The sequence below is a fragment of the Notolabrus celidotus genome, chromosome 6 (genome assembly GCF_009762535.1).
Source record: "Notolabrus celidotus isolate fNotCel1 chromosome 6, fNotCel1.pri, whole genome shotgun sequence".
Lineage (NCBI taxonomy): Eukaryota > Metazoa > Chordata > Actinopteri > Labriformes > Labridae > Notolabrus > Notolabrus celidotus.
Window position 1 is genome coordinate 7175973 of NC_048277.1, and position 12947 is coordinate 7188919.

Consider the following 12947-nt stretch of genomic DNA (forward strand, 5'->3'; position numbering starts at 1 on the left):
GTAGGGTTAGTACACAATGGATAGCCCTATTTGACTACTGTTGTAATCCAGATTATGGCAAAACCAGATTATTTCATAGTTTTGATGTCTTCAGTATTAATCTGCAATGTTGAAATAATTAAAATAAATAAAAAAACATTGAATGAGAAGGTGTGTCCAAACTTTCGACTGGTAGTGTATCTTTGGTGACCTTAAAGAAGAGTTAAAGCGCAAAAGATTACCCAAAATGACAGGAGGGAACACCTCTTTAAAATGCCTTTCACTTTAAAGCAGTCCTTTTGGAAACCCTGGATAGATGAAGCAGAGAACACTTGCCATGAAAGTGCACGTGTTGCATTTTGATCAGTTCATTAGTACAAAAATAAAAACGTATTCAACACATCTGTTGAACCCCTTGAAGATAGCCAGGGTCTTTAACCCACAGTGCCGGTCGGTGATTGCACAGACTCTTGTTCACTATGGTGATGGTCTGGTGTCACCTTAAATGCTCCACCTGAGCACGCGCTGCCCTCTCTGCAAATCCAGTGTTAATCCAGGAACCTGCGGTTGGGGTTGGCACCGAATAAGTTGACTCTGATTTCAGGCATCATCTGTCAGGTGTGAAGTGAGGACACACAGAAATACACAAGAGACATTGAAAGGAAAACTCTGGATAAATAAAAAAGGCATGATATATGAGAATGCAGTGTTTCATAAAAGGCAAAATAGCTTTCTGTTAACTGTTTCTTTAATACGAACAAACACATGGCCTCTATGTCTGCACTGTAATGATGGATGCAAACAATACTTTCACCTTCATTGGCTGCTAATAGTCATGCCTGATGTTTACTTATTCATATTAACATCCTATATTCAAAGTTCCTCTACTTATTTCTAACTTCATTTAACTTCCCTATGTATGCAGGTTTGTGTTGAACCATGGTAAAAAGATGACATGAACCTGCAGGTCTGTCCTAAGAGGATGATTTTCTTTGTTTTCCGCACACATCTGAACTCATCATTCAATAACACGAAAATTCACTTTGTCGTGAGTTGCTGGATCGACTTCATCTGCTGCGGTGAAGGAAGCAGAAACTACCTGAGGTGCACGATCATCCCCTGCTCTCTACTCCCCATGTTTCCTGTCTCTCTCCAAGCTGTCCTATCAATAAAGGCAAAAAAGCCCCCCAAAAAAACAACAATGCAAAAAAATCTAAATTAATTTCTCTAAGCTGTTAGACTCTGAGGAATTAGAAATTCAAAGCATAAATATGTGAAGTAGAATTTCTCACATAAATGAATTAGTAATATCTGTTACTACTCCACAAAGTAAATAGAATCTGTGAGATCCACTTAGATGTGTAAAGCTTGTGTGCCGTACACACACATCTTGTGTACAGACGTTTTAATTTCTACCTCTTGGTGGGCTCTGCTGCTCTCTTCAGGCGAAATGTTGAAGCTACATTTAGTTTGTCATCACCGCCATCATCTGTCTGAATTAAGAACAAGCCTGGTTGTAAAAGAATAAATTCTTTTCAAGTCCAGTTTATATAAAATAGTTAAAATCTTGTTTGTACAACAAAATAAAAATAGAAACAAATTGAATTTAACAAGTTACAGTATGTTGTTTAACACGTTTTGAATAAAACTGTTTTCAATATTTTATTTTAAAGTGTAAGATTTAAAAATTCAATAAAAAGTAATCACAAGTAAATTAAACTTTTCTGTTGCCTGTATTTACCATATCAAATTAAAATAATCTGTAACTTATTAGTTATCAGGTCATCTGTCTCAGTTAAAGAAACAACCATATGTATTCCTTCAAGGTGATCTCCAAGGCTTTTAGCCATAGACTGTATAAATAATGGATGTAGTATCCATTACGTTACCCATCTGTTCCTGAGCGCTGTTTTGAAGCCAATCGCCAGTGGGAGCCATATTGGAAATGCTGAACTCAACCAAACTTCAACCAAGCTAGTGTGAGGTAAAGAGGCGGGCTTTGAGCCTCCTCGCTAAAGGCTGATTTATACTTCTGTGTCTCCCCTACGCAGCAGGGGCTGACGCGGACATGAGCCCCACATACTTGTGCGTCGGTGAGTCCGTGTCGCGCAGCAATTCTCCGCCGAAACGCCTGAGGGCAGTGCTCTCTGATAGCCGGCCGCCTGCTTCCGGTCCCGCTACGATCTCTGTTTACTTTTCCACAGAGTTTCAGAGCGTGTTATGTTAATCTACAGCTGATACATGTTGCTGTTTATCATACAGACATGATTACATGAAGAATAGAGAGGAGGAGATGAAATACACGGCCGATGTGCGGCCGATGTCCGGGATCCCGGAAGTGCTGTAAATGCGGGAAAGACAAAGCCGCCGAGCGGACCAATCACAGGGCTTGCGGTCCGCGTCGGCTCTACGGGGAGTTACATTTTGGAGGAGGTGCACGTCAGCTACGTGCGTAGGCCTCGGCGTAGGTACGGGAGCTACGCGGACCCCCGGCGTAGTGTACGCCATCGATTCAACGCAGAAGTATAAATCAGCCTTAACAGCTGCAGTGTTTCCGCCTGTCAGTTAAGTCGGTCATGTCCTTAAATGGGTAAAACCCGTAATCTTAATATCTTCACAAAATTCACCCCCGTTCAGTGTGTGCCGACCAAAGCCAAGATCGTAATTTTTCAACAGGTGTATATGTGGTTTCCGGTGTTTCTCTGATGGCTCTAGTAATGGTAACCTTTGACATGTTTTTCACACACACACTCTCCTGTCAGTCTCTTGGATGTGACTGCTTTGAGCATCACTGTAAGATTTTCTCTGACTTTTAAGAAGTTGGGGTTTTTTTTGGCTCAGCATCTTCTGACATCACGCTGTGTGACTTCATATTTCAGCTTAGTTATAGCTGTTTAATGTATCTGCTGCATTGATAACTAATATCTCATAACCTGCATCATAACTCTGCCTCAGTAGTTGAATAACTTGACCCACTTTGTTACAGACAGACACCTTCACTCTACCTTTCATCCCCCAGGCTACACTTGTTTTACAAATGCGTGGCGCTGTCCACTGTTCTTTAGTCTATATGATATCCACTGTTGTGAATAAATATTGACATTCAAAGGTCCGGATCAAGATTATAAGACAATCCAACATTTTCAGATGCATTTAAAGAAAACAAAACCTTTCTTGCATTTGAGTTCATAAGCTAAGATCAGTTTTTAGATACATCATCAAAGTTGCTCTACCTGTTGTGCCATCAGCTCCAGCCTGCTCTCCAGTGTGTTCGAGACCTTGATCTTCCCGTTATCGTTGTACATTTCAATTCCTCCGCAGCTGTAAAAACAACAGTCAACACCTTTGACAAAGATGTAAGGAAAACATATGTGTTGATGTTGAAATAGATGAAATAATCATACATCGCTGATGGGAGGAAGCGTTCCTGGTCAATCCTGACGACTATGTTCATCTTCACTGCCTCTTTGTAGATCGGGATGTCCTTACTGACTGCAGCCTGACAAGAAACACAACAAAGCTAAGAAGTTAAATACATTACGCCGGCTATCATGAAACGAAAGACAAACAGGATTTTCATTTACCTGAGCTTTCCTAAACAAGGTGTCACATTAATCTCAACATACAAACCTTCAGTCAGCTTGTCTCACCTGAACCATTTCTACGTCCTGCTCTCTGCAGCGAACAGTGACTTTGGGTTCAAGCAGCTGATAAAATCCCTGAAAAATGAAATCACAAACTCAGAAACCAGAAACAGGTGAAGCTCAAAAAATGAGAACATCAAGAAAAAGTTCAACATTTTCCATCAGTTATTTAATAAAATGTACATCACATAATGTGAATATTTCATGTTGAGTAAACCTCAAACAGATTAAACACTGTATGTCTCTCAGTCTACTTCAGAACATAAAACCACAATCATGAGAAGAACTGCTGACTTGAAAACTGTCCAGAGGACGATCATTGACCATTAGAAGGGTAAGCAATGTTCATTTCTTTAAGGAAAATAATGACGATAAATGTTCGTCAATGACCCTTATTTTTCAGGACTGCGATGAGACTATGATGAGTTAAAATACATCACTGGTGATAAAAACTGTGCCTCAGGTATGTTTAGTTTTTGTTAACAAGACAAAAACATTAGTGGCGGAATGCCGGACATTCAAAATCCATATTTCCCCTGCTGTGGGTCTAATCTTTCAAAATAAAAGAGAGCTGCAGTCCTGTGACAGGCTGATTTATTATTTTAGTGGTAGCAGTGTTAGCTTGGTCTCTACCTGCAGCAGGAGTGCTGTGTGAACCAGCTCCCCGCCTCCATGCCTCTGTCTCATTTTCATTCATGATTTTCACCCCTGGTCTTAAAAGTGCAACACAGCCCTTATTTTGTGATCATGACTTTTTTATTTGAATCAAAAGAATCAAAATATCTTCATAGTGGTCATATCAAGAATGAGTTCTTTTGACTTTTTAGCAGGGACATATTATTTCAAGATATTACACAAGTAAAAGTGATCAAAGAGTAAAATGTTGCTGATTTAACACTCGGTATAACCCTGGTACCGACATCTGATCGACTACATTAATAATTCTAAAGAGAGAAAATATTAAAATAAAACACTAAAATGTGACTTAAACTAGACTAAAATGTTTGGAGTTTTTAAAGACTTAAACTGGAATAAAACTATACAAGGCTTTTGGACTTGGAAGTCAATGGTAGTCTTATTCTGTGGATCAGAGACTTTTTGTCTGACATGCCACAGAGAGTATTCTCAAATGGTTATGCGCCATAACTGACCCACCTAAATACAGGAGCACTACAAGGTACCATTTTGTCACAAATTAGTTTAGACTCCAATACCCAGATTTTAGCCTCCTTAAATATGCTGATGATATGGCACTTGTTGGCCTCCTACGCATAGGGGACACTATAGGAGAGAGTGAGTATTTTAATCACGTGACTTCCCTCCAGGACTGGTGTGTGTTGAGTGCTCTGGACATAAACATAAACAAAACTTAAAAAATGGTTATAACATGTAAACATAATATTCTTGATTCATGCCAACCCCTTATAATCATGGGACACCCTGTGGAAAAGGTCAGTTGTTTTAAATATTTCGGCACCTATATTGACAGCTACATTAAATTCACAGATAACACAGATTATGTTTTTAAAACGGCGATGCAGAGGCTACACCTGCTCAGGAACATAAATGACTTTGGTGTCAGTCAGAAAATTCTCGAAATGGTGTCTAAGAATCTAGTATAAAGTATTTTATTCTTTAATATGATTGCATTGTACGGGCACTTGGATGTCAAATGCAGAGGTAAATTGACAAGAGTGGTTAATACAGCCAGCAAGATAATAGGGCAACCACAGGTTCCACTCAGTGATAGATATGTACAGATTAGTAGGAAGACAGCCTTGAACATCGCAGGTGACCCGTCCCATCCTGTACACTCTCAGGTCGGCGTTTTAGACTGCCACGAACCACGGAGAATGTTTACAAGAACTCTTTTGTTCCAAGAGCAATTCAATTATTAGATTCTTAAATTGTAAAATCAAACTGAAACTTCACTTTTTAGTTTTACCAAGTTCTTAATATAACTAACTGTAGCACATATTTGTATCTACAAATGTTGTATTGTCTCTTTGTCTGTGTGAAGCCGAAGCCAATTTTTCACATTGTGGACAAATAAAGTTCTAAAGTCTAAAATCATAAAGGTCTAAAAAGACTAAAACTAACAGACATTTTGGTCTAAAGAATAAGACTATCAATCAATCAATCAATCAATCAATCAATCTTTATTTGTATAGCGCCAAATCAAAACAAACGTTATCTCAAGACGCTTTTACAAACATAGGAGGTCTAGACCACTCTATTAAATTATGAAAGCTATGTGTGTGTACATGTGCGTGTATGTGTGAGAGTGTGTGTGTGTGTGTGTGTGTGGGCGTGTGTCTCTTTGTATGTTTAATTGCAGCAAATAGGACACTAGTTTGAGATAAACTGGGTGAGAGACGGTAATCGAAACAAAATTTGTGGGGGTGTAATCTAAATGATTTAATAGGGAGACCAAACATTAAATAATAATACATTAATCAATTAATAATAATAGTAATAATAATAGATAAATACATTAAAAGCATAAAAAATATATATAAATAGTTATATTAATAATAATCATCATCATCATCACAATTAATAATCATTATAATTATTATTATTACCATTATTACATGCAGCAACTATTAACCTTTCAGTACACTTTTCAGTATGAAAACATCAACATGTCTGTTAGATGACTGAACTCATCAGCTCTGGTTTTAAATACAGTAACAGTTTATTTCACCACACTGAGCTGTTGTTGTGTTCTGATTCTTTAATTCTGCTTCATTTATCTTCTAATATTTGTACTGACAGACTGAGAAAGCTCTCATTAAATCAAACTCAGACACAGGAGTCAGTTTGTTTTCATCTGCACGTTCTGACTTCACCTCCCTGAAAGTTCTATCCTCTCCCTGGTGACCCAGAAACACTGATTTTAAGCATTATTTAAAAAACAGCTCAGTCGCCATCTTTGATTTAGTCAAATTAAACGATAAAAATCGAAAAAATTATCATATTAAATACAAATAAAAACATTTCAAATCACCACAGCAGTGTTTACACGTGTATACATTTACCGGGAAAACCGTACAGTCCTAAAATATTGCTATGAAGCTATTTTACACCAACAAAGATCGTCTGTGTGTACCTCTCAGTCAAATCACTTATTTCACTAGGCTGAGTGCTGTATGGAAATTTGACTGGAAGAGGTAAGTGTGGCAGGAAAAAGGTGCACAAGAGACACGGATGACTGCAGCCTTGAAAGTATTGTCAAGAAAAGTTGATTGAAGAACTTTAGAGATCTTCACAAGGAGTGGACTGAGGCTGGAGTCAGAGCATCAAGAGACACCACACACAGACGTCTTCAGGATAGAGACTACAGCTGTCACAGACGAGCTGGAGAACGCTATCAACGCAGTCTGTGCTTCAACAACACCTGAGAGCCATATGATACGATGTATTTTATTGTCCCTGTAGGGAAAGTAGTCTTTGATCGCCTCCATGCCGCGCCCCATTGATGCAGTGACTTGTTGTAAAGGAGTCCTAACCGACTACTGAGTGTATAAATGAACATACTTTTTCAGAAGTTGAAAACTGCTGTATTTCTTAATCCTTTGTTAGATTCATCTGATTAAATATTCTGATAATTTGAGATACTGGACTTTAATGAGCTGTGATGAGCAGTGGGACTTTTTACCTGAAGCACCAGGCCTTCCAACAGGACTGAGTACTGGGCAGGGTCCTGGACTATCTCTGCAAGTCTTTGACGAGACTCGTTTAGTAAGTCCTGAGAGAAAAGCACATGTGGAAAAAAAAAAGACTGTTTGCTCACTGATGTCTCCTAGATAGTATTATTCACACGGTAAGATTCAATACAAACAGGATGTGAGGTTATGGGTATGAAACAAGGTTTGATCTCTAACCGCGATCATGTCGTCTCTGGCCTTCAGCACCCTCAGCCTCGCCTGGTTCATCAGGTTGGACATCTGGCTGCAGAAGGGGGAGGAAAAGTTACCAACTGAGTGAAAGCTGCTCTGAGCCGTGAGTCAGATGAGGCATTTAGACAAGAAAGAAGAAGTGGAAGGAAAGTTGTATCATGCTGATTCCCACAGCTCAGATTTGAAGAGGCTTTAGTGTGTTTATTCTGCAAGACAAACAAGCTCACAGACAAAGATCAAGTCATCGCTCTGTGGTGCTGTACCTGCAAAGTGAGAACCAGCAGAGGACTCTGGCTGCTTCAGAAGGCAGAGAAAAACATATGTGAAACATGTAGTTTTCAAGGATGAAGTTAAAAGATGTTTGTAGTTCATGCAGAGAATTAAGAGTTGAGTTATATTTAGTTTGCAAAGATCGATTACTCCAGCAATGTAAGATAAATATTAGAGATGCTCTGTTTCTCTGCTAAATGTTTTAACTTGCAAGAGGTTAAAATTTTAAATAACATTAAAAAATATACACTACCTGTCAAAAGTTTGGACACAACTTCTCGTTCAATGGTTTTTATTTATTTGAATTATTTTCAACATTGTAGATTAATACTGAAGAGATCAAAAACTAGGAAATAATCTGGATGACAACAGTAGTCAGATAGGGCTATCCATTGTGTACTAACCCTACCTCTGAACAACACAACTGATGGTCTCAAACACATTAAGAAGGCAAGTCATTCTACAAATGAACTCTTGACAAGGCTCATGTTAATTAGAAACCATTCCAGGAGACCACTTCATGAAGCAGACTGAGAGAATACCAAGAGTGTGCAAAGCTGTCATGAAGGAAAAAGGGGGCTACTTTACAGAACCTAAAATATAAAACATATTCTGCTTTGTTTAACACTTTCTGTTCATTCAGTAATTCCATATATGTTCTTTCATAGTTTTGGTGTCTTAAGTATTAATCTACAGTGTTTCAAATAATTAAAATAAATACAAACCCTTGAATGAGAAGGTGTTTACAAACTTTTAACTGGTAGTGTATTTGAGAAAGAATCCATAAAGGGATACAATTCAGAAGATAATCAATGTCGGATTGTGTTGTCTGAATATTTCTGCCTACCTTTGGTTCAAGTTGAAAAGCTGCCGCCCAATCTAAACTTTAAAGATTAAATGCAGCCAAACAAACTGGACTATCAGCCCTCAAGGTCAGCTGAAGAAGTCTGGGACAAGACTGGACTCGTGTGCAAAGTTTTATTTTCATGCATGAAAAAGCAGATTTCATCCAAAAAATAAATATAGAGGATAAAACTCTAGAAAGAAGATCTGTCCAGCTTCTGATTTACTGCAGACACACACATATAACATAGAATTGGCTTACTGGCTTGTAAGAAGCAGATATGTTGACATTAGAGCTCAGAGTCTTCATGTACAGATTCAGAAAGTTTGTCACAAATTTGTAACTATGCTCAACTGAAAGATAACACAGGTCAGCATGGTTAAAGTTTAACATGGGGACCGTAACAGAGGGGAGAAAGAGACACTCAAACAGCATGGTGGCAGCTCCATGAGGTGACTGACAGACTTGACAAGTAGAAAAATCTATGGATGTTACTTCCCTGCTTGTCTCTCAGTCCCTCTGGAGTCAAAGATGGAAAAGTCTTGTATAATGTCTTAAATACAAATTTATAATGATTTAGATTAACAGAGTGATCAGAACTTACAAAGAGGGAAATCAATACCCCAGCTGAGCTCCAGAAAATAATAACAGTAAAGCCTGTGGAGGTGTTTTAAGTCAGAGTAGAGCTGACATATGTTTTGGTGAAGGTTGTGTCACTTCAAAGTTAATGTGTGGATAAATAAGGAAGAGTGAACAGGTGAAGAAGATCTGCAGGGAATGTTAATGTGAGAATAATATCCCTCCACACTGCCTCGTCACATACTTACATCTTCTTATGCTGTTCTATCTGCTTATCCTTCTTCTCGTAGTACTCCATGATTTTCACCCTCTGAGTCTGCACCAGGCGGCCCTTCTCGATGTTGAACTCCTCCTCGGCCTGTAAACAGACGGGAGGTGACAAAGCTTGTTTCTGTCAGCGCTGCACAGAATCACAAGACTGCAAAGGGATGGACTTCACTTACCTTAGCATCGATTTCCTCCACTTTCTCTTTGGCCTCCTGCTCGATGAATCCCATCATGTGTTTTATCTGACATGGGAGACAAGCACAAAACAGTTCACATAAACGTTACACTAAGTTCAAACCTTTAACACAATGTCTGCTCTCTGAATGTAAATCAAAAACAGGGATAATACACATTTTATTACAAAAACTATCGGAGACAATCCCTGCCTAGAGTAATGAAATAAAGGCGCCTGAAAGTCATGAAAAAAATGTACAGAATTCACAAGAGAATACCTCTAAATAAAGCCTTGTGTGTTGAAATAATGAATACATGTTTACATTTATGACCAGGTATTTCAAATGAATCTAAAAAAAGTCATTATTTGGAGACAATAAGTCACCTCTCACAGAAAGTTGTTCAAATTTTGAGATAGTTAGTCGTTACTGTAACAAAGTTTATCTTGATCTTCAGACACTAAGTCATTTGTTTGGTATATTTTTAATATGTGATATAATTTTAAGTTGTTACAATGAGAAAAGTTTCATAAAAAAATGATGAAGTATCTAAAAATAATCAGACTTTCTCTCATTAACAACCTCTTCATTATTTAGAGATCCTAAGTCACTTGTTCTTCAGAAGATTATTGAGAAACTAAGTCAATGATTTGAGGTACCAAGTCATCGATACTCTTAATCACATTTAAAGCACAACACGGACTCGCCCCTCAATCATTTCTGAGCTGTTATCCCCTCAAACCAGGACCAGTCTGAGGCCCTCTGGCAGTGCTCTGCACTAATAATGCACAATGCACTTATAATGCATAACATACTGTATTATAATTATCTTGCCATATTATATTATGTTATATTACATTGTTATTCTAACTACAACTCATGGTCATATTACATACCCATATTATTTTTATTTATTGCTTAATTTGTTATGACCAACCATAATCACACCATGTCAACCTGTTACTACTGAAATGTTTTAATACTGCCTGTAATTACTTCTATTTAATTTAAATTCCATTTGTAACATTGTATATATCATTGTATATATCTAAATTGTATTCTAGCTTTATTAATCTATTTTAATTTTTACTTATTTTATTTTATTTTTACTTATTGAAACTTCTTTCTTGATTGTACTTATGTCTGGGTTGCTGTAACAATAAAGTAATATCTTATCTTATCTTAAAAACTAAAGGCAACAGTCCTCTGCTGGGAGAGCCACCGACAGTTGAACAGGAAATCAAACTCGCAGAATCAGTTCCTGATTTTATTTCACTACTCAAGACACACCTTGATATTATAGTAAAGCTTTTATTCTGTGAATGTATTCTAATTTTGAACGTTTTACCTCTCTGCTGTTATCTCTGTTTGCTTTCATTGCCTCTCTTCTTCTATAGTCTGTTTTTATTGTTTTTGTTAAGCACTTTGTTACATTGAAAAGTGCTATACAAATAAAAGTATTATTGTTGTTGTTATTATTACTTACAGACAGTTTCTCGTGATTTTGAAATATGAGTTTATGTTTAAGACGTTTCTAAAAAAGAATGAAGATATTAAGCTCTTACTTTTAACTATTTCTAGTAATTTTGAGCAGCTAAGTCATTAATTTGAGGTACTAAAAATGACTTAGATCAACTTAGTCATACTTTAAAAGTTACTTAATCATTAGTTTGATATATTTATCCATTAATTTGAGATGTTAAATCTTTAAGATATGAAAGTTTAGCATCACTTTATGACAATAAGTCATTAACTGTTGGAAGTTTTCACAAATCTGAGATATTAGGTCATCTGTTCGACAAACAGAGAAATGTTGTAATACTTATCAGACACAAGTTCATGTATTTGAGGTAACTTTGATGAACTAAGTTGTTGTTTTTTTTAGATATTTCGTCACATTTTATAGAACATTTTCTGATCATTTTGAGAAACAAAGTAATTCATACAACATATTTAGTCATTGGAGATGCTTGTCATATATCTGAGATCCTCATTGTTTTCAGATATGAGGTCAGTATATTGACTCAGCTCCTCAGGGTTTTAAGGTTTTATTTATATACTCGGTTAGAGTCTTGTGTTAGTGAGTCGCTGCTAAGACTTTTAGGGTGTTTATAATATTAATTTGCAGAAACAGAGACTGGATATTTACAGTAAACTTTCACTTTAATGTTTACTTCTTAAGAAAAGTAACCAGATGACTGCTAACTGTGTAGGTGAGGAACACAGTAAATAAATACAGTAAACTGTGATCATGTGTAACAATAACGGTGTGAGTGATACAGAAACCTGCATGTCGCTGTTTTTGAAGGTTTAGCCCGTTTGTTGAGTTCAGCTACTTTAACGCGAAGAACTCTTTTTAACCATTGACACTTAAACACCTTCTTCTTTACCTGTTTCTGGACGTCTGCGTCGGTGAGCGCCATGTCTGCTCCCAAATATCCTCTGGTTGATTAAAGTTTGACAACAACAAGTCTTCTCGACCTCTTGATCAGTCCAGAGAAACATTCACTGTCAGGAGAAAACGCTTTGCACTACTTGCTACAATCATGTCAAGCTATCTCAGAGACGGGAGCAGGACTTCCGGTCACAGCTTTCAAAATACTACAGAACATGCATTCAGGTGGTGTCTCAACAATCGGAAAAATGAGCTCCATACATGTTAAATTCAATTTAAAGCCCCCCCCCCCCCCCCCCCCCCCCCCTGCACAATACACGGGAAGAACAACATGATATGCTAGAGAAAAGATTGCCCTGCTTGCACGTTAACACAAGCTTCCTCATGTGACGTACAAACTCTTTGATTACCACTCACTGCTTTTCTTTTTAAAGCCATCTGAATTTCATTGTCATAAACCGGCGGCGCTTGCTCAATTTTTTATTTTTAAGCTATAAAAACTTACACACCGTATTTTAATAGAGAGCACATTGTTTTTGCTTTACGATTTAAAGTGTGTAAAAACAAATTTGAAAGAACAGCTACGACAAGTAGTAATTCCGAGCATCAGAGGAGCACGTGAACAGGCCTCAGAATTGAGATCGTCAGGAGACACACCCATCGCTGGATTTTGGTAAATTCATTTTTATTTTCGAGCTGCAGACAGAATATCATGAATATCACTAATATTATTTAAATAAATATATCTTTGAACATCTGAGTTACTGGTTCGTCTTATTTTGGGACTCTTGAGATATGTGAAGGGGGCGTGTCCCTCGTTGCCCTCTCGAGATGTGTGATTTATCTATCTATCTATCTATCTATCTATCTATCTATCTATCTATCTATCTATCT

General features: G+C 37.4%; 1 protein-coding gene across 1 annotated transcript; it reads right to left on the reverse strand.

The window, feature by feature from the left end:
- Positions 1-83: 83 nt before the first annotated feature.
- Positions 84-12234, reverse strand: atp6v1e1a (ATPase H+ transporting V1 subunit E1a). Its single transcript, XM_034685313.1, has 9 exons — positions 12049-12234; positions 9662-9727; positions 9467-9576; positions 7511-7577; positions 7285-7374; positions 3630-3698; positions 3384-3478; positions 3213-3300; positions 84-590 (listed from the first exon to the last, which is right to left on the reverse strand). Exons 1-9 carry the CDS (start codon positions 12079-12081, stop codon positions 528-530), a joined length of 681 nt encoding a protein of 226 aa, XP_034541204.1. The 5' UTR covers positions 12082-12234; the 3' UTR covers positions 84-527.
- Between the last annotated feature and the right edge of the window lie 713 nt (positions 12235-12947).

Excerpts from the sequence above, each read along its gene's own strand:
- atp6v1e1a (XM_034685313.1), bottom strand. The coding sequence starts at position 12,081 with ATGGCGCTCACCGACGCAGACGTCCAGAAACAG. Across the intron at positions 9,577-9,661 it reads TGGAGGAAATCGATGCTAAG|GCCGAGGAGGAGTTCAACAT; the intron begins GTAAGTGAAGTC and ends GTCTGTTTACAG. Across the intron at positions 7,375-7,510 it reads CCAGAGACGACATGATCGCG|GACTTACTAAACGAGTCTCG; the intron begins GTTAGAGATCAA and ends CTTTTCTCTCAG.